This window comes from Manacus vitellinus, unplaced genomic scaffold, assembly GCF_001715985.3.
Source record: "Manacus vitellinus isolate BGI_N305 unplaced genomic scaffold, ASM171598v3 scaffold_3_pilon, whole genome shotgun sequence".
Classification (NCBI taxonomy): Eukaryota; Metazoa; Chordata; class Aves; order Passeriformes; family Pipridae; genus Manacus; species Manacus vitellinus.
The window spans coordinates 860,704-883,148 of NW_021940535.1; the positions used below are offsets into that span (position 1 = coordinate 860,704).

Genomic DNA, 22,445 nt, shown 5'->3' on the forward strand with positions numbered 1-22,445 from the left:
AAGGTCCCTTCCAACCCAAATCATTCTGTGATTCTATGATAATTTAAAACTTTACAACACAAGCTTCCCCACTTGCTACATTCTCACATCAGCTTTTCAGCTCACCACGTGTCTGTTTCACAGGTTGTGCTCCCTTGAAAATCTGAAGGTCTCCATTGACTTTTTACAGTTTAATGTACTTGAGTAGCTCTTCTTATGAGAGTGATATCAGCCTGGAAATAGCTACGGATGTCTCAGACAGGAATAAGAACAATACTGGTGGATCATTTCAAAAGAAAAATCATACCAAAGATGTTGCAAAATTATACAGTAAATAAACTTTATTTAATCTCAGCTCTATTTAGATTAGTGCTGTCAACAGTCACAGATCAGTTATGTATTAACTATTTACAAGAATTTACAGGAACATACCTTTTCTCCACAAAAATATAAGTACAAAAGCTAGGAGTAAACAAATGAGGTACTGCAACTTGGATTTATTGTAGGCAAAAGCATATAGAAGTGACCTTTAGCAAACAATCAAGATCAAATTAGGAGAGAATCGTCAACAGAAGTTCCTAGTTCATCAGAAAAATCTCCTCAACCACTACTCATTCAAAATGTATTGCACAATTCATTCAAAAATAAAAAAAAATAAATAGAAGAAACAAACCATTTATTTCAACTCTTAAAAAACACCCAGTAAAACCTGTATAAAGATACAGTAGTGGGCAATTCCTTCCCAGGATAGTCTTTTCTCTCCTTTAAAAAAATAACCTTTAACACAAAATAGAAGACAGTATTCAATAGAAGAGAAAGACTCATCATCAAATAACCCCTGATTAGCATTTCTGTCAAGGCAGTTTTAACTATATTCATGGTCCAAAGGTGGTGTTGAGTTTTGGTTCTTGCTGTCCATTTGTGACCTTGAATAATAGCTTTTCTTCTTGTCCCTTTTCAAGGGACAACAAAAGAGATATAAACACATTTCTAAGCAGCAGTGTCGTGAGACATTCTCATCACAAATTCAAGATGGTCGTAGCCATGACTAGAAGAATGAAAAATTAGAAGAAATGAACAAATGTTAGATTGCTGAGAACAACTTAGAAGATCTTAATATTAAAATAATGACATTATTTCTTGTATGATTAGAAGAATTTCAGGTAAGTCAAACTGCCAAATTATTAACTGATTTTGAGCAAGTAATTCTATACCAGTATCTGCAACACAGTTGAGAAATTGATGAAAATTAAATAAGCTGTAGTAAAACAGTCAGAAGTCTCACTGGAAATAGTCTACCACGTCTCTGCATATTAATCCGATGAAACACAACGTTGTCCTCTCTGCATAAAGGCCTATCATCAAAATTGAAATGATAATGTATAATATTGGAGCTAGCAAAAAGTCTCTTCTACCAGAAAAATATTGACCGCCTTCACAATTAAGTCAGCATCACCTTAATTTCTAAGGTATATACATGCAAGAATAAAGGGCAAAAATACTTGAGATGAAGTAAGCAACTACAATCCAATAATGAGGTCTGAATAGTTTACATATATACTAGTTAAAGTTATGAAAGTGTAACAGATAATTGCTGACATTAAGGTCAACATCAACAAGCCCTTCTGTGGTGTTTCAAATGCAGCTGAGAACACCTGAATTTTTTACACCAGCATTATAGACAGCATGACAGGAACGTAAGTTTCAAACATACCTTCTGAAATAGTGTTGTAAATAGCTTTGTTCCATCATTATCAACAATTCAATTCTTTTCAACAGAGGGCTAGAAAAAACAGTTGCTGATTTTGTCAGAAGTGATCAAGGCTAGTAGTCCAAACAGTCCAAACTCTATTGCATTTTAAGTGCAATAAAGTACATTCCCCATTGTATTCAAAGGTTTAAAAAATCACAAAGTAGAAATCATGACTGTTAGCTAAGATGAACAATTTTTTTCCTTTGAAAGAAGTATTATTTTGTGTTGAAGGTTGTATTTGCATGACTGCAAGAGAGGAAGATAACCTGTCAACCGCATTGTGGTAACTAGCCATGGAAACAGCCTAAGTTAATGTGTTTTGCTGTGGTGGTGCTGCAGGCCAACAACTGCATTCCAGCCAAGAGACAGCAAATGCTTCACGCACACTCAATCAATTCCTGGCAACTGTGTAAAACTTTCCAGTTGCAAAGGAGGAAAAGAAAAGTTGAGCTGACCATATCCTATAGAATTTATCTGCAGAGTTTATTATATATCAAACACCACTAGTGACTCAAATTATAAGCTTATCAGTCAGTACAGAAAGCTTTTTCCTCTGTACTTCCATACTGTATTCCTCTCTCAACCACTATTGCTTGTGTGTTGCTTGTTTAGCTTGGCTAGTCTGATGCAACCTGCATCTTTAGGCCTAAGTCAGCTGTTCTGTTCCCATAATGCTACAACTAGCATTGCAGGTTCATAATGAAAGCAACTAAATAAAACCTGAAGAAAGGCACAATAAACTGAGAGCATAAAGCTCGCCTAATTGTTCTCCCTAATGTCTCTGCTTTAACTCCTCTTGATATCAAACCAAAGCTGAGATTCAGAAAGGTAATATGTTTACATGCAATCATATCCTAATCCCTCTACAGAGAATATTTCATCAATCTTTTCTAGGATAATTCAATCTCACATTTAAAAGACGTAATTCATTTCAAGCAGTGCAGCATGTCTCCCACAAATCTGACTTATTTGCCTATTCAAAAAAAGGAACTCATAAAGTGAATAAAGACAAAACAAAGCCAAGTGCAATAAAATACAATATTACATATTAATTAATTCAAAATCTGAATTTTTTTCAGATATTTCTGTACTCAATCAATGTTTGAAGTTATGTTTATAACTGAAAAACATCTGGTTTGAATCAATATTTACCATTTTCAAACTTGGCTTTGTAGAGCAAAACATGATTAAGAGTAGAACAAAATTTATCATACACATGTAGAACAAATATTTGATTTTTAACAAAGGAAAACAGGCAAGAAAATAAGGAGAGGAACGATTAATCTCATAGTACATGTTCCATCTTCAAATAAAACAAGTATGTATTAGACTTCACTCACCCACATGCTAACTAAGCACAGACTGAAGGGATATTCAAAAGATACCACTGCGAGGTGAGGCAAACTACAAAGCCAGGAAGAAAAGAGCTTATTGGACTACTTTGTTAACAGTGTTATATAGTGTTAATAGATAAGAGCTCTGTGGACATCTACAGTTTACTGATGAGATTGCTGCAGTTAGAACACAGTACCATGTAGTAAAAGCTAGATTAGTGAAAATGATACATTAATCTAGCATATGTTTATTGGCCTTGTATTGTTGCAAGTTTTCAGAAACCTATTAAATATAAGCCCACTAAGAGGGTATATAATTAATAAAAGATACTTAGTACCACACAGTTACTCTAGTAGCACAATTAGTTAACAGTTTACACATTAAAAGTACATAAGTTCTGGCAGTAAACTAAAATACAAACAAGCTTTATGTTAAAATGCACATTTATGTTGTAGTTCAGAACTTTATTGCTCGTGAGATCTTAACACTGGATATTTTCAAATACCATCATTAATCCAATATTAAGTGTGGAGAAACATTACTACCACATAAGTAAATGCCAATACATAAAACCCTAACAAATCAAGCATATTTCTTTACAGAATAATTCATAAAGATCTCTCTAACTTTTTAGTTCTAAACAGAATTACGAAAGACTCATCACCCAAAATAATTTGTGCAAACAAACTTAGTTAACTTCAAAAGGGGAAAAAAAACCCCACTTCGTTCATAATATGCCCTAGTATTTGAGTATCCACTAGATGTCTAATTCAATCTCTGTAGATTTGGAAAGGAGAAAATTCATAGGCTAGATCTGAGCCAAGAAGGGACTGCTACATGAAATCCAAGTAGTTTTTCATCAGGACATGAAGCTCTTTTAATGACGATATCCTTACCAATCAAAGCACTCGCAGCCTGCAAAATAACCCTCACCACATATTTTAGCCAAAATTTAATACTAAGGATGAAAACTTGTTGGATAAATTCAAATTAAAGTTTTATTTCATATCAGAAGTCGTGAATGTCTGTTGTAGGAAGAACAGATTTCAAGTATCAAAAAGCTGAAGTGACTGCAAAATAAGGTCCATCTCTCTGATCTCAAAATGTTTCCTAAACATTACTCTAGCTTGCCAAAACAAAATGAAATAAAAAAGCCCCAGCTTCTTATTTGAATGTCAGAGAGATAAAATAATGTTTGGGATACGTGGTACTTACTGGAGCTGCAGTATTATCAATATTTATATACTTCTAAAAGTATTTTAAATATTTAAGATTGCAAGACATTCTCAAACATACTAACTGTACAGGAAAATGTTGAAGTATTTAACACTTTACTCAGATGTGATACTGCAAGCAGATGAAAAATACAGATTTTTTTTAAAATTTGTTTTAAAGGATCAACAGGATTTTAATGTAACTACTTCAAACGAAATGTAAAAATGTTCAAATTTTTATTTTATTCTGGTTTTGCAAGCGCTAAATAAATATATATGCAAGGCCAGTGAGAGAAACAGAATTGTATTCTTCCTCTCACTTTAATTCCTAAATATTTCACTAAGCTGACCCACAAAGGGAGGGATCACAGTATTGACTCCAGATACAATGTACAGGAGACTATTACTGCAGTTTTTTTTTATAAAAAGTAGCTCCAATGCATAAAGCAGTAACAGTAATACCAAAGAAATGGTTATGCTCATGTAACCTTAACCTCTTTTGGGTCTGCTTCTCAAACCGAGTTTCCCTTTCTGGTAAATAGATCAGCTGGTAAATACCAAGCGAATGTCACATAATAAATGTATTGAAACTGGGAAAAAGCCAACACCAAAGTGTTGAAGACTCTTTATTTTTGACCTCTCCTGACCCGGAGTGAACTGACATATTTTCATGTTTTTTCAGTACAAAAATAAAGCAGACTTACAAAAACGCCCCAACTCCAAACAAAGCCCCAATCTTGTTAGGATACACGCTTAAAATAAAATTGTACATATTTCACTTCAAACTCATATCCCAGGTGATAGAGCTAATTAGTTTTATATTCTACAAGCAAAATGTTTTTGCTGACTCTTGTTTTTGTCAGAAATTTTATTCCAGGACTGAAAAAATGTTTCTTGATACATTTTTCATGAAAACTGCTACGCCTTCCACAGAAACTTCTGAATTTAAGAAACATGAATTTTCATATGCTTGCTTTTTTTCTCACTCTTGTTACAAATTCAAATCTAGAGCTCAAATTTGATATTCCACTGAAGAAGAAGGAAGAAGGAAGAAAAGGAGCTCACTTGAATGCGGACACAGGTAAAAGGAGACTTAAAGGTAAGTTTCTAATTCATTATTCTTGAAACCTAACACTCGTGCATAAACTTGGCTTACTTATATAACTTACCATTGGTCGAGCATCTTCTCGTTCTAGTATCTTCTGAGTCTGATCTGCTGGGAACTTTAGCACTGTTGTTATAACCTTGGCCATTGTCTAAAAAGATGTATATCATCTATAAGTAATTCCACATGCACGAAAATGCTTTGTAATATTTTAAAATGAATTTCATTTAAGAATACTGTATGCTATTTGTACTAATGTCAATGGAAAACAGTAAAATCAGTAAGGTATAACTATTTGTTTCACACTGTATATGCACAACATATTTTGTGAATTATATGAAAACAACAAAGGGTCACCATTTCACATTATCACAAACTTCAGCTACTGTAATATGATGTGAGCTCTATGGTACCTATGCTCAAACAATAGAGTCCATTAATAAGACAGCATACTGAACAAAGTGCATGCTTAGGAAAAGCTGGCAATCTCCTTTCATGTATCCTGCCAAAAAAGAGACAAATAAAGTTGGACTGGAGGGCAAGACAGTAAAGTCCCCCCACAAAGACATGTACACATCTTGGTCAAGCAGTTCAGAAAGAATGTGACAGATTGCAGGTTACACGTTATGACTGTAATTCCTGATTCTTAAAATTTGTATCAACCCTCCACATTTCTCTTATGTCTCCAGCACTATAACCTAATTGGTGCATTCATTAATGTCTTGATAGTATTCCAGGATCATTTACAAGGCTGCATAAATGGCAATCCACCCTAGATAATTTGCACAGATTCCTTTGAACTTCTTTAAATAAAGAGGAAACGTCCATAGACATCACCAACTCCACTACTGAATCACCTTTGAGACATGGCATATATATTTGTACTATAAAAGGAGATCCTGCACAGCGGAAGGCCACCAAATGATCTTACAAGAGACAATTAGATAAAAAAATGCCTCTTCTGGTCCAGGGAAATAAAAGCTGAGAGAAAGGTATATCTGTACTCAGGAGATAAATCACAATACAGATCTTTTAACTCCAGGACTGTGTTGGGGGAGAAAAAGCATGTGCTTAAGACTATGTTAAAAAATTTTATCAATTGCACCATCATTGCTCATGGTTTTCCAGTCAGTGTAGCAAGATGAAACCAGTTCTCAAGACACAGTTCCGTAAATTTAAGATTATGGGATACAATCTTGACGAGAGCAGATACTAAGCTCAGTGTCTTCTAGCAACACATCTAATGATTGAAAGAAAACCAGTAGATGAAATTAGCTTGAAACTACTTTTTGAAGCAAAACTGGAGCCTGAAACACAGAAGAGAGACCTAAAGACAATTTTCTTTAGCATTGATGGTAGTTTGTTGCTGTTATTGAAGAAATCAACTGCAAATGCTAGTATAACACTGTTAAAAAGAAAAAAAAACTGTAACAATTTATACTCCAAAGTTTTGAGGCACGTACAGAAATGTTTTGAAGATCAGTGACAGACAGCCTTGATGAGCAAAAAAGAGGTTTCAGATCAGGTTTTCTTGAATGAAAACTTGCTATGTGCAGCAGCTATATGCAATAGTTGTCCAAAGCTGCTTCAAGACTTGTTTTAAGCTGAAACATTGCTGACATATTTTTTTAGCATTTTCACTTGTCTAAGTCCCTCACAATTCAAAATCATAAAATCTACTACTGTAGGTATTTTCCTTTAACTATTTCATTGTTTAAGTAGAAGAGCTATCCAACAAGCCACAGGCTTGAAGGTAACTAGTGATTCTGGGGTTTTTGGATCAGGGATTTTTATTTTTAATAAAAAAGGAATTAATATCACAATGAAAAATGGGATAAATAGAGAGAGAATGAGGAATCCCATAAGGACAAGATGTTCTGCACAGTCCAAGTTTTATTCTGTACAGAGTACAATGAGAACAAAGCTAATTAACATAGAAACCTACATAAAAACTCTTTGTTTTATAGTAGTCTAAGTTGAAAGCAGGGCAACAGTGGAAGAACTCCAGAGAGGAGGAAAAAAACAAATACAAAAATTCATCCACATAGAATTTATCATCTAAGGAAAATATCTGTGTTATAACATACCTCTTTTGAACCTGGTCAATTTCTAAGCACCGGTACTGTAAGAAGCTAGTAAAATTCCAATTTAGGATTTCACAAGCTTGCAGCATACAACAAGAAGCCTACTGTACAGTTTTTCACTACTTTTAAGAGTAAATTACTATTATCTAAGATACAGAGATGTGGGAGCCCTATAAAACATCTTTAAGCAAAAACTGAAGAGATATTTCATCATCTTCAGAGCTATTAACAAACTATTACTTAATCTGTTACCTGCTATGTTTGCGTCAAGATGACATCAAAAGACCACTTTTGCTAATATGGTGCTGGCACATTAAGACTGACTGACAACAGGACTTTTGCTAATAAAACTGTATCTACCCATAAAGGTTTTTGTTTTCATAGGTACATTGGTGAGAGATGTGAAAGCCTCTTTCCCCTGCCACTCATCTTGGCATGCTGACAAAGTTTTAAGTTATGGATCATCCCTCTTTGGAAAACAAATGTGAAAGTCTATTGAATCCTGTGTCAGTAATAAACACCATGTAACAAATCACAAACACATGGTATTTCACATCTATACAGCAAGGGTGTTAAACTGTACTCTAACCTGAATCACCTGTCACCATATGCAAATTTCCATACCTTTGTCTCACGACCCATCATATATTCAAAGAGCACTTTCCTCAAGTATTCAAACTCCGTAGGCTCCCCAAAAATGGAAACATCAGTATGGTGAAGGTTTCCATCTGTGTAAACAAAAATAAGAGCATATTTATACTGAGAGTCACTCATATGAATCTAAGTTTCACCAATGGCATGAAATAGAACAAGAACAAATGCTGGATTCTGCACCTGGAATGGAGTAACAGCAGCCCTGCTAAAAGGCATTTGGGGCTGCTGGTTGACAGGAAGCTCAGCAGGAGTCAGCAGTGCGTGCCCTGGCAGCCAAGGGGACAAACCACATCCTGGGGTGCATCAAACACAGCATCACCAGCCAGCCAAGACAGGTTGGTTATCCTGCTGTATTTAGTACTGGTGCAGTCTCACCTTCAATACTGCAGGCAATTCTGGGCCCCACCATTTAAAAAGAATTATAAGGTACGTGAATGAATCCAGAGGAGGGCACCCCTGCTACTCGATAAGGTGCTGGAAGGCATGTCCTGTGAGAAGTGGCTGAGGATTCTGGGTTTGTCTGGTTTGGAGAGGAGGAAGCTGAGGGGTGACCTTACTGCTCTCTACAGCTTCCTGGGGTACCCAGTACCAGGACACACGGAAATGGCTGAAACCTGCATCGATCAGGGGAAGTTTGCACTTGACATGAGGAAACATTTCTTTACCCAGAGGGTGGTCAAACCCTGGAACAGGCTTCACTAAGAGGTGGTTGATGCCCCATGTTTGTCAGCACTGAAGAGGCATTTGGACAGTGCTCTTTAAAACCATGCTTTAACTTCTGGTCAGCCCTGAAGTGGTCAGGCAGTTTGACTAGATAATTGATGCTGGCCCCTTCCAGCTGAACTATGCTATGCTATGCTTCTTCCTACCTGCTTCTTTCCCAATCAGTACATGTTGAGGAAATCTTTGATGATATTTCTTCCCAGCCCTAGCAGAAGGTATTCAATACCCATAACCACGTCCCATCCTTGGCTCTGTCACCTTGTGGGAAGGAGACATGGACCTTTGTGAGGGGGAGGGGTGAAAATGAGAGTTGTGCATCATCCTGAGATAATGTGACCATCTGCACAAATTTGCAAAGAATAAGTGTGATATATGGGTTCTGAAAGTCTCCTGAGTTCATCCAGCTGAGATGGGTTTCCACAGGATGGCAAAACTCCACATCTCTGATACTAGTGAGGTTCAGTTCTTGAGCCCTCAGTCTCATGCAGGACGTGTTCCTCAACTAAACAGTTGAAAATCTTTTGGAGGTAAGGAATACCTCTTCATCTCCCTGTGGATTTTTCTATCTCATGTTAAAACAACAGAGCCTGAGAGGAACAGTACACCACCAGAGAGAAGGTCCATTTGCCCACACTCTGTCTCCAAAGGGGCCAATAACCAATGTCCAAAGGAGAGCACATGAGCAGTTCAAGTCTACCTCTGTCAGGGTCCTGGGGGTGCTCACAGGCCTCAGTGGCTGGGATCGGCCTCCCCTGGGACCCCCACCCCCACTGGCTACTGCCAAGGGCCCAGGGGATGCATCCCAGCTCAGCATGGGGCCTTCGGTTCCTGCCTGAGCCATGCTGTACATGTGCCCATCTCTGTCCCTGTCACCTGGATGGGCCTGGGACCTGCATGGCAGAGAGTTTAAGAACTCTGATATATAGAGCTGTTTTAACTGTATGGCAAAAAACCCAAACAACAAACAAAATGCTCTGTGATTTGCTCATCTGAAATCACACACTAACAGACAAGACAAAGCAAGGATGTCACAAAATGAGTGTCTTAAGGACACTGACATTTTAATTACATTGTCTAGAACAAAGTATATCTTTCAAACAAATGAAAAATTTATTTCTGATGAAAACTGTGTACTTACCTCTGTACGGCGTTCCAACTGGTGTGACGTACATATTCTTCTCATAATTTTTCAGCCGGTCTTCCAGTACATGAATCTAAATAGAGAACAGTCAAAATCATAAATGGTGTTCATAAGCAGCTAAAATAAGCATCACTGAAATAGCTTTTGCTAAACATCATCTCCTATGAAACAAAATACATTTGCTTTTTAAGGAAGGAAAACATTAAAAACTGTATTATTAAAACTATCAAAAAACTTCTTAAGGAAATGTGTGTACAGGTGTACATACACATAAAAATATCCACATTTTTATTTTATATATATAAATATATAAAAGCATACATAAAAAAGCACATGACAAAAATTGTCATCAAAAAGTTTTAGTTATGAAAAAAAAAGTCCAGAATTTCATGGTGTGCACTGTTACCTTTATCACGGTGCAATTGCTTTGCTAACCAGTATCACAATCATGTGGTATTTTCATTCTCAGTGGATACAGGAGTACTTTGGAAAGTACACATATCTGAGAGCAAGTATGAGTGAAAACTATTTTAATTGCCTATTATTTTCATAGTACCTTGTGTGGAGATGTGCCACATCATCACTTGAAAAGAACAAACCTTTTAATACTGAAGACAAAGAGTATCAAACAAGAACACTTTTTATTCGTTCAACATCATCCTTACCTGCTCTTTCAATTCCTGCTCTTTCAGTTTTGAATCATTGACTAACGTTGTTTTCTGTGCAAGCTGTGCCTGAAAGAACAGTCACATATGGAAATCATCAAGGAACTGCTGAAAATACATCAAAAGTACCTCTGCCAAAAATTTCTTTCTCCTTTTAACACACAAAAAGTTATAAACATCATTTCAGCTTTCAAACTGCTCTGAAACAGAAATATTAGAGTGCAAAATAAGTAACATATAAGACTTACCTTTAGTTCTGTTAGTGTGACCTAGACAAACAACAAAAATTCAGATTAAAATGCATGAAAAATACTGAGTATATCAAGCATTGAAGAAAAAAATATCAATCATCTAGTTCTGATACAGTGTGTTAACTAAGGATGATAAAAATTGAAATTATCAAATACTCATGTACTTATAAAAATAACTAGTCTCATAGCGTTCAACTTATTTGTATTGTCAGTACATAAAGCTTATATTTAAATTACCTCATTTGACTCTGTAAGACAATTATCACAAATATAACGTCAAGAATCCAGTGTTTCAAATCTTTACAAAATACATATTGGAGATGAATAATAACTGAATGAGTATGAAGTATATTCCAGGATACCCTAACTACTATTAATACTATTTGTAATGTTGTATCTTTTACCTTAATTCTTCAAGTCACATTTGGAAAAGGGAACGTTTACCTGAAAATAGCTTCAGTTAAGAGCTTCATGAGCTCTACATCTTGCAAAGATGTTTATGAAGTACAGAAAAAATTCTAAGCTGATATTTCTATCTTTCAATGTTCCAACTCTAAGGAAAGTAATGCTTTAGTAGTCATGGGTGTAAATCAAGGTCGTAAATGCATTTCAACATCAAATCATTTATGTCTGATTTTTTTTCCTAAGGTAACCTAAACCTGAACAGAGAAGTAGTACTTTTTTTTTTTTCTTCCCAAGCCTCTTTGGAATTGTGTTGAAAAGGAGAGCTATTCCCTATCTCTGTAGGGTGATAAAACCTGTGGGTTTTCCTACACTACACAAACAGAAAGTAGGGGAAAATCAATCCTCAAACCTGTAAGTGCAATTCTTTCTTCTGAAGAGCTCAGTCATCTCATCAGACATTTATTTTCTCATATAGAGAGACAGTTTCTGATATTTTTACATCCAAATGATAACACTTAAGGTTGTTAGTATTTGTCAATTGTTTATCACAGTCAGACAAATATTGTTCAAATATCTATCTTCGTGTCAAAGTGAATATGTTATGTGTGATGTTTGGCCTAGGCTGACAACAAGCAGCACAGGAAGTTTTTTAAGACAAACTTCTGTGATTTGGGAGTCTCCAACTTTAGACAACAAATGCATCAGCTGCAGCTGCTTCCAGTCAACAGAAGACTTCTGAGCATTTTTACTACTAGTGCTGAAGGGAAAAAACCCTCAACATAAAAGAGAAAAATGTTACAGAGCAACAAAATAAAAAAGAAATAAGATAAGACAAAAAATATCATGGCAAATATAAGATGATAGAATTCATTTGAATGCACCGTAAAATCCAGACGTGGATTTGGACATGGATCTGCTCTGGTATGTTGCCAAGGTCGACAGACCCTGTCCAATTTTCTTATTTAGGTCTGTAATGCTGCATATATATTTGCATATAATGCTGCTATGCTATTTGTTGCAAATATCTGCTATTGCACCAGGTAACAGTAAAACTAGTTTCCTGCAGACATACCAAGGACAGGCAATGGACAAATTAAGACAGGTAAGAATTAAAAACAACAGCTCTTAATTTCTAAGGAGAACAAAAGAAAACTACCTCTTGATCCCAGAACAGACTATGTCAAAGAGTAGGAACCCTATCCTGAAATACTGATAAAAGAGGAACTGAAAGCCCAATTATATCATTCTAAATATCTGAGCTTTGACTGGACCAGAAGATGTACCAGGACCTATGTGCACATTCAATAGCATAATCTATTAGAATAGTTATGTTGTTTTGAAATGAAATCACCATTGTGAATAGTATCAAATAAGATATTTACATTCAATTAAATCAGCTACGCAAAAGACAGCTTGTAAACAATTTGCTAAGTTTAGTTGGAATTCTCAAAACTACTCAAGAAAGTTTGATGCCTATATTCGAGAGAAATCAGATAATGAACTGCCTTACACTCTCTAAAAAAAAAAAAATCACATTCTTATTCTGCAAGCACTTTGAACCTGGGTGCTTTAACTGTACCTATGTACATACACTACCACACAAGCTGATCTTCCCCCCCCCCTCAAATGAGACATCATTTATACTTTAAAACTAAGCTGTTCACCAGCAATGAAGTTCTCTGAACTGGCTTATACCTGCCACAGATGGAATAACTCCTCTGAGTTTCTCCAAAGTCTGCCATGGAAACTCCAAGGAGTGGAGAACTGTGGACAAGATTCCAAACACGGGCAAAATTAACTGTTTATTTTGTTTAATGTAATCAATATTTGCAATATTCAAATATTTTACAGCTCTACGCTACCTTTGCAAAATCTGTCTGATGCATTTCTGGGAAGAATTGAGGAATCAAAGAATCACAGAATGTTAACAGATTGGAATGGACCTTAAAAATCCTGTAGTCTCGACCCCCTCGCCATGGGCAGGGACACCTCCCACTAGACCAGGTTGCTCAAGGCCTTATCCAACCTGGCTTTGAACACCTCCAGGGATGGGGCAACCACAATCTCCCTGTGCAATCTGGTCCATTGTCTCACCACCCTCACAGTAAAAAATTTCTTCCTAATATCTAATCTAAATTTGCCCTATTTCAGTTTGTACCCATTACTCCTTGTCCTATCACTATAGTTCCTGACAAAGAGTCCCTCTCTGGCTTCCCTGTGGGCCCCCTTCAGATACTGGAAGGTTGCTATGAGGTCTTCATGCAACCTTCTCTTCAAGCTCAACAGCCCTGACTTTCTCAGCCTGTCTTCATAGGGGGGAAGCTCCAGTCCTCTTGTCAACTTTGTGGCCCCGCTCTGGACTTGCTCAAACAATTCCATATCCTTCCTAGGTTCAGGACTAGAACGCAGTACTCAGGCTGGAGTCTCACGTGAGCAGAGTAGAGGGGTAAGAATCATCTCCTTTGACCTGCTGGCCACGTTCCTTTTGATGCAGTCCAGGATTCCATTGGCTTTCTGGGCTGTGAGGGCACACTGCTGGCTCACGTTCAGTTTTTCATCACCCATCACCCCAAGTCCTTCTCTGCAGGGCTGCTCTCAACTCTCTGCCCAATCTGTAAATGTGCTTGGGGTTGCCACAACCCAGGTGTAGGACCTTGCGCTTTGCTCTGCTGAACTTCGTGAGGTTTTGATCAGCCCACCTCTCAAGCCTATCAAGGTCCCTCTGGATGGCATCCCTTCCCTCCAGTGCGTCAACTGCACCACACATCTTGGTGTTGTCGGCAAATTTACTGAGGGAGCACCCGATCCCACTGTCGATGTCACTGACAAGGATGTTGAGCAGTACTGGCCTCAACAGTGACCCCTGTGGGACACCACTCGTCACTGGTTTCCACGTGGACAATGAGCCATTGACCACAACTATTTGCATGCAGCCATCCAGCCACAGTTCTTTATCCACTGAGTGGTCCATCCATCAAATCTATGTCTCTCCAATTTGGAGATAAGGATGTTGTGCAGGACAATGTCAAACACTTTGCATAAGTCCAGGTAGATGATGTCAGTTGTTTTGCCCCTATCCACCAACGCTGTAGCCCTGTCATAGCTCACCAGATTTGTCAGGCATGATTTCCCTTTTATAAAGCCATGTTGGTTGTTACCAGTCACCTCTTTGTTTCCATGTGCCTTAGCACAGTTCCAAGGAGAATCTGTTCCATGATCCTGCCTGAGACAGAGGTGAGACGGACTGGTCCGTAGTTCCCCAGGTCTGCTTTCTCCTTTTTCCAGTCATCAGGGACTTTACCTGACTGCCCTGATTTTCCAAAAATTACTAATGGCTTAGCAAGTTCATCTGCCAGCTCCCTCAGGACCTTTGGATTAATCTCATCATGTCCCGTGGAACCCATTCAGGTTCCTTGGATGGCCTTGAACGTGATCCACTCCTACAGTGGGTCTTCATTCTCCTCGTCCCTGCATCTGCCTTTCATGACTTGGATAGTGTGGCAGGAGCACTTGCCATGAAGACTGAGGCATAGAAGTCATTGATAACCTCAGCCTTCTCCATACTCAGGGTAGTCAGGTCTCCTGTCTGTGGAGGAGCAAGGATCAGAATGGGAATGGTTTCAGGAATGGAAAAAGATATACAGTGATTGAAAGGACTTTATTATATGGACTTTGCAGTTCTTATGTGTTTACAAATATGTACATTGTATGATTTTCCCTACAGTTGTAACTGCCCAGGCATGTCCAGACATGCCTCGTCATGCCTGCTCCCTGCTTCCCCCTCTGATTGGCTGAGAAAGCCACAGAGAGGAGAGAGCTACCATTCGTCTTTTCCTTCCCCGGTTCCTCCCCAGTTCCTCCCTCTTCGCCTGAGTCCCTATCCCTATTCGTTTCCCTGGTTGTCTGTCTCATGCTCCACCCCATTTTCTGGTGCATTCCATACCAGAGCTCATAAAACCCTTGTGCACCCCCATTAAAGTAGCATTGCATTGGAACCTCAAACCCTGTCGGACTCCTTTGTGCAGTGCTGCGATCCTTCTCCCCTCCCCCACGGACCGTAGCACCAGTCTCCTTCCAGAGAGGGCCCACATTATCCCTAGCCTTTCTTTCACTTGCAACATACCTATAGAAGCCCTTCCTGTTATCCGTAATATCCTTGGCCAGACACAATTCTAATTGGGCCTTGGCTTCCCTAAACTTGTCCCTAGCTTCCTGCACAATTTCCCTGTATTCCTCCCAGGCCACCTGCCCTTGTTTCCACTTCCTGAAAGCTTATTTTTTCACTCTGAGTTTGCTCAGCAGCTCCTTATCCATCTGTGGAGGCTTCATGGCATTTTTGCCCAATTTCCTCCTTGTTGGGATGCATTGCTTCTGAGCCGAATATATGAACACACAAAATATCATTCCTGGTATATAGATTTGATACAACTTTCATGTCTTACCAGTGAATATGTAATTCTGAAGATGCATGTGTAATACGATACTAAGTGACCGCCTGTATTTATAGCAGACTTCCATAACTAGTGAAACAGTTAACAGTGTAGTTCTAAAGATACTCTTCAGACTTTTCATAATCATGTTTTAGGATTTAGGAGTCCCTTAAGGAATCTTTCTCTAGATAATAGGATTATGTAAAATTATCAGTAGGTGGACAAGGGTTAATTAAGAATAAAAGGCAGTCTTAAACAAATGTTTCGGCTTTTCCTGTTAAGAAAACAACACATATCATGGAATAGTTAAGAAAAGTAATATAAAGGGTGTTTTAAGCAAGGCCAAGGCAGAAGGGACAAACATTAGGACAGTGAGGTAATTTGTACATTAAGTTTCTAATGTCAAATATATAAACTTACTCTCCCCAGAGCTGCCTGTTGTCAAAATGAAAAATTTAAAAGTAAGGTCAATATGAATTCTCATCAATGACTCAACAACTCATATACTTTTCCTCTCCTCAGTGTAATAATAACTACTAATATTTTAATCAAAGAATTCCTCAAATTAAAATGTGGTCTCAGAAAGACAAAAGCATGAAATCAGCCTTCTTTCAATGAAGGTCATTCTGTCTATAATTGATATATTCAAGGCACTATTTCAGAAATGTGATTTTTAAAAATATCACACTAAAAATGACTTAATGCCATTTCCTTTCCTTCTAAAAGGCTTTCAGTAAAATCAGCTAAAAGAAATGTAGAGGGCAAAAAACCCCACCTTAATAACAGCAAAACTGGACCAGTAAAAAAGGTAGGTATCAAATGCTTCAGCTTCTAAAGAAGTTCAATTTGTATGTGAAAGTGAAGGACAGATATCTAAACAAAATTCAAGTAGGAATAAACGACAGAATTTCATGAAGACCAAGAATTTCACACCTAAAATTATAAAAACAAATGATAGTGCCAGCTCACTTTTTCATTGTTCCAACGTTCCTCTTTCGCAATCCTTTGTCTGCATTCCTTCTGCAAGTCTTCTAGCTGTGCCTGTAACTCATGAACTTTTGCTGTCATCTCTTCTTCACGCGACTTCAAAATATAGGGGGAAAAAACTTACTTATACAATTACCCAACTTATCAATGAAAACCTTAAGTACAGTGGACATAAATCAATCAACAGAAGTTATGCTATACACAGAAAGAATATGCTTGAAATCTGGTATAAAAGCTACATACACAAGAGGACTACAGAATAGAACGAGAAACAAACAGGGGTGCTCAACAATAAAGATTACATAGTTAAGATTACAGTTAGCTTTTTTAAAAATTACAAAAAAATCCTATTTCTCTTGGGCACTAAAACAGCATTTGAGTATAATCCAGTGTGTGAAGGTCCAGTGTGTGACCTTCACGGAGGGGTCAGACAATGATAGGTAGTTAATTCCTATACTGTGGAAATGACAAGGACTTAAATCCTTTCCTCAATCACTCTCACAAAGATGGTACTAAAGCACTTTTAAGCACATTTTCAGAAACAATGACCAATGATTTCCCCATTCACAAGGGTCTGAAAGGCCCTAATGCAGTGTGGGGGAAAGAAGCAAGAATGGTAGGAAGGAAATGAACTTCTCTTGTAAAGGACAAAAGTATGATGACCTAAATCCTAGCAAATTAATCTACCCATATGACACTCTGCAAAAACAAGTACTTTTTAAAATTGTGTCCCCTCTGGCCTTTCTGTGAGATCACATGTTAGGGACATCATAAAACAGCACTCCAATTCCAAGTGTATGTCTCTACTGCCAATGAAACTAAAACTCTAGTTTCACTCATGCTAATCACACAGGGCAGTCAGCTGACTGCTCTGCTACTCAGTAGTACTTCCAATAAAATTAGTACAATTAATCAACTGAAAACAAGCAAAGAACAGCTGATGGAAATTTTGTTCTGTTAAAAAATCTCAGAAGTACGAATTATAAGGATACAGTATATTCACTAGAAAAGCAAGTGTAGAACTAGAAAACTGATCCAGATTAGATTTAGGGTATGTCATTACTAAAAAAATAATTATTTCCCTGCAAGGCCAATTTTTAATGTTCTTTGCACCTGATATAAGAATGAAACACCCTCCCCCTGCAGCCCTTCAGTCCAAAAAGCATCATCAAAAAGAAAAAAAGCAAATCTGCCCTTAGTGAATGAGAAGTCGTAGTATCTGAGCAATTCGTAAAAACTGCTGTAAAGCATAAAAGTTTTAAGAATATCAATCTTCAAGAAAAATCTTGCTCAAACATTATGACCTCCAAACAGTGTTAGCTTCTTTTCATTAACAAAATTTTTCTATGCCCTCAGAAGTGTATCAACAATTATCGTTTCTAAGATTGGGTTTTTTTATAGTTTTTATACTCCTTTAGTTAAAAATCCTCAATACCTGGCATATTCACTGATGGTGGTGGTTGTTGTTTTGGCTTTTGGGGATTTTTTGATGTTTTTGTCCATCAAGAATCTAAAATCCTACTTCTACACTACTGTTTAATTAAATAAATCACAACTGTATGCACATCATTCTTAGTTATTAAAGGCAGTTAAAAGGCTGAAAAGAAATTCAACCCAAAATTATGAATGACACTTGCGTAAAAGGGACAATTTAATTTGTAATTTGAAATAATTAGAGAAGAAGTGGGGTTCCAACATGCTCTTGATCTGTATTTACAGCAATAACTTATTGTTCTATACAGCACCTGGCATACTCTGAAAACAAACTGCATGTCATTGGTATTTAATTATAGTTATAGACTAAGACTTCGACAAAGTTATGCTTTCCCAAATCTTAACCCCAAAGCCTATCCTGTACTCATATGGAAGGCATTACGACAAATTAAAGGACATATACCTGAAGTTAGGTAATTTATTTTTAGCTCATAGATAGGCTTAAAATGGGCTAGCTGGAACACAACATTCATTTTTTCTCTAATTGTATACCCTAGCTGAAAAAAAAATACTTAGGCCCCAAATTACAGGCTATGCTGATTTACAAATCCTTTAATTAGGGAGACTTCTATGAAAACTTATGTGATAAAAGTTTTCATGAAAGATAAGAAAATACAACATAAAGCAAAAGTGGAGCACTTCACAAGTAAATAATGTGAAATTTAACAAACTCAATCATTCCTGCTTGTCTTTAAGGATACATACTCGAATCAAGTTAGACTAATTTTTAGCATCATCAACCATGTTTAAAATGCAACAGAGAGCTACAAAGTTATATGAGCAAGATTAATTTTTGCAATTGGCTTTATTTTTGCTTCATCTTCTTACCACCTGTGACAGAGACAATCTTCTCTGCATAAATGTCATGATGCGAAATTTTTCAAACCTGTCATGAGCTAAGTCAAGTATAAGTGGGGTAATAACTGGTAACTCTAGGCTAAATCTGCTGATGCATATGCTCCTATTTCTACCAGAGATCTCAATGAACATGACATACCTTCAATTTAACATAAGTATTTCTGAATTTTTGAGATGCTTGCAACACTTCTTCAGGAAAAAAAGGTGAAAAAAATAATAGAAACAAAACACTCATATACCTATAAAAGAAAAATGTAGTCTGAAATTTAAAATATCAAACTACAGTTTACTGCAGTTCCAGGCAACTGCCATTGCCATCATCAATGAGATGCAAAAAATGACAGTGTTCATGTCCTCCAATTACACAGAAGTCAAATCAGCCTAAACATTCAAGATCACACAATGACTACAGCATGAGTGTTTCTGACCTACGTATGGACTGCAAGTATCAGCAAACAGAGGAATTACACCTGCGCAACTTCAAATCACATACCTATTTGGGGATATAAATTGAGGACCTGAATGGCAACACACTGTACACTGAGGTAAGAGAAATCTAAATCCTCCAAAAATGCAAAATTTAGACCTATGTTTCAAAAAAACTTGATTCTTTTATATCATGCAATTTTTCTAAGCTACGAAAGAAAAGAAAGGGACTCTAAATTTAAAACCCTTCTAACTCCATTCAATCTGCTGGAAGTTGAAAAATCAAAGTGGAACACACCAACCTGCTTACATGTTGAAATTCTTAATATGGAATACTCAGTCATGTCCAGTTAAAAGAATTTTGGACTGGTAACTCAGCATAAACAAACAGATGTTCACTTACATTTACTGCTGTAGGCTCTGTTAATGGGACATTCTCTTTTATTATATCATTTGTGCAAACAGGACTAAGATTAACAAAGCTAAAGCCTGCATGCCAATATGAAGTATAGTCTACCACTGAAAGCCATTTAACCTTATGGTGCCATACATGCGGGACCGGGTCAATTAACTTGGCTAAAACAGCAGCCATCTTTGGTAGAGTATCCTTAGATGGAAATTGGCTGCTAACTTCTGGCCGAAATGCTACTAGGGCTAAACTATGTCTATCTGCAAATAGCATGCAAACAAACCGTTCAACACAAGTAAAAAAAGAAATTTTTACTAACATAAGAACTATGCAAACAGACTGTACCCAGCATAGAACAGAACTTTAAGGGCTATGTTGCCAATCTTCAAACAGCATCAGAAAAAGGAGATAGAGAGTGAGACTGTATTTAAATCCTTACAAAAAAACAATACATCACTGCCACAACTCTAGTAAAGAGTCACTCACTTTCCTCATTCCAGTCTGGTACACAAATTGCTCAAGGACATAAGGACCTAATTGTATAGCTGTTATTCAACGATTAAGCTAGGGCTTAATTTCTGCTATGCCCACAAAACACAGAAACAAACATTTTAATTGCAAGCTAGGTCACTGGACATATCAAGTGTAATTTAGGCAGTAAGATCTTTACTAGAAAGAACTCCAGTTTTTCTGTCTAGCTGTGCAATCAAAAAAGAGTTATTCTGAAATATATGTAGTCATACCACTTTTCAAAAAAATACCTCAAGGATTTCTTCATATTTTTTCACAGTTCTTTTTAGATCATCATCTTTTTCAACAATTTTTTTATGCAACTGAGTTGTCTCTATGTGATGATTTTCTATCAATTCATTTTCTACCTCCTGGGCTTTACCTATAAAAGAAAAGTTGGGCAATATTAAAAAAAGCATTTTTTTTTAATTATGTCATGACAGTATTTAAAAAAAAGCTTAAAGACAAGGGTGGAAAGCAACTACAAGGAAAATTTGCCGGGAAAATTCATTTTTTCACACTGCCAATAACTATTATGTCACTTGATCCTAATATGTATGAAGTTTGTCGTCTGCAGTTTGGTACCTGGAGCAGTTTCTTCTACCTGGAACTTTTCCCTAAAAGTTAAGATGACAACCAATATTTATCAACTAATTCTATCTCCTACTCTATCTAGATAAGTGATTGAAACATCTGTAAATCTTCAGAAATTCTTCATCTGTAGAGGTACTTCTAGTAACAGTGAAGTCAAAACATACTTTTTGTTCACTTCTCTAATCTCCAATTTACACTATGCTTGCAAAAGATGGACAGCGAAGCTGAAATATGCTGTACTCTAGTTATAACCACATGGTATTGCAATCAGACACCATAACCAGCTGCACCTGTTAGTGGTTACAGTGAATGAAATCTGCAAGAGGCAGCTAAAAAAATGCTATTCTGATTCTCATATGGATCTACGTTTCTCTAAAAGGCACCCTTCATTGCCATATATTCAACAATGGAGTGTTAAAGTGTGTACTGCTGCAGACAATGTACTACTGCAATGAAAACTCCCCAGTGTACTTTCACCTGAAAAGTCTTACTCCCTTTTTCTTCTTCTAAACATATGACAAAAAGATAGGCTATAATGGGTAACTCTTGCCATGACAGATGTAAATAGAGTGCTAGATCAAAGATCCATCCTGCAGGGTAAGGATGAACACCCACACATGCACTTTCCTAATTGTACTAAAATTAATATTTATATGCTATTTCCCAAGCAAGGGAAGTTCTTCCCCTGGGTTCTCCAGGCATTCATAAAACATATGTGTTTATCACAGTCCCAGGTAAAATCGCTTCCCCAAAACAAGTGAAGATTCAGTTTTCTGACTATTTTACTGATTACAGTTATATTTGTATTTCACTTACTGATTGTCTCTTTTACTGCTGCTTCCAATTCTCTCTCTTTTTGAGCCAGCTGAGTATTGAACTCTCTCATTAACTGCTTTAAGGTAGAGTTGTGCTTTAACTCAATGTCTTCTTGTTCACATCTGTACAAAAATGTCAAAAAAATACAGTGAGGAAATAAAATGTTTAACGAGTGTGCAAGAACAGTTTAGCAAGGTCAGAGATGTGGGAGTTTCTCCAAAACTACTTTAAAATGGGATGGTTTTGAATTATATGAATTCTGTGAGAATTTTGTTCCCCCCCCTATTTATTTTACCTGGAAAGCATAGGTGTTTCATTTAAAAACAACCCAGAATTGAACCCTTTCAAAAGATATGAAGATCTGGAAGCAAAGAATGTGCCATAAAAAGCAGAATTTTTAGGGAATTTGTTGCTTGAGAAACTATTAAGAGTGCTGAGCATTACACCACATTTTGCACAGTACATATGGACAGTTCTTGATAACATCTGAACATAAAGCTCTCAGCACTAAGTTTTAAATTTCATTTCCTTTTTGAGAAAAACAGAATTATATTTACTGCTTTGGCAATGCTGAAAATGACCATCACTGAAAGAGATCAGAAGCAGTATTAC

General features: G+C 36.9%; 1 protein-coding gene across 11 annotated transcripts in view; it reads right to left on the minus strand.

The window, feature by feature from the left end:
• Positions 1-294: 294 nt before the first annotated feature.
• Positions 295-22,445, minus strand: part of GOLGA4 (golgin A4) — a 73,135-nt gene continuing 50,984 nt past the window's right edge. For 8 of the 11 annotated variants that reach the window (XM_029961798.1, XM_029961797.1, XM_018075272.2 and 5 more), the window contains 10 exons: positions 21,834-21,955; positions 20,675-20,805; positions 16,709-16,822; positions 10,902-10,922; positions 10,654-10,722; positions 9,986-10,061; positions 8,095-8,198; positions 5,451-5,537; positions 3,073-3,136; positions 462-1,027 (listed from right to left, as the gene is read on the minus strand). In XM_029961798.1, coding sequence (XP_029817658.1) covers positions 3,107-3,136; positions 5,451-5,537; positions 8,095-8,198; positions 9,986-10,061; positions 10,654-10,722; positions 10,902-10,922; positions 16,709-16,822; positions 20,675-20,805; positions 21,834-21,955 — 754 coding nt within the window. In that variant the 3' untranslated portion in view covers positions 462-1,027; positions 3,073-3,106. Of the gene's footprint in view, positions 1,028-3,072; positions 3,137-5,450; positions 5,538-8,094; positions 8,199-9,985; positions 10,062-10,653; positions 10,723-10,901; positions 10,923-16,708; positions 16,823-20,674; positions 20,806-21,833; positions 21,956-22,445 lie in introns of all 11 variants that reach the window. The other 3 variants (XM_029961796.1, XM_018075263.1, XM_018075266.1) reach the window with 3 other exon arrangements.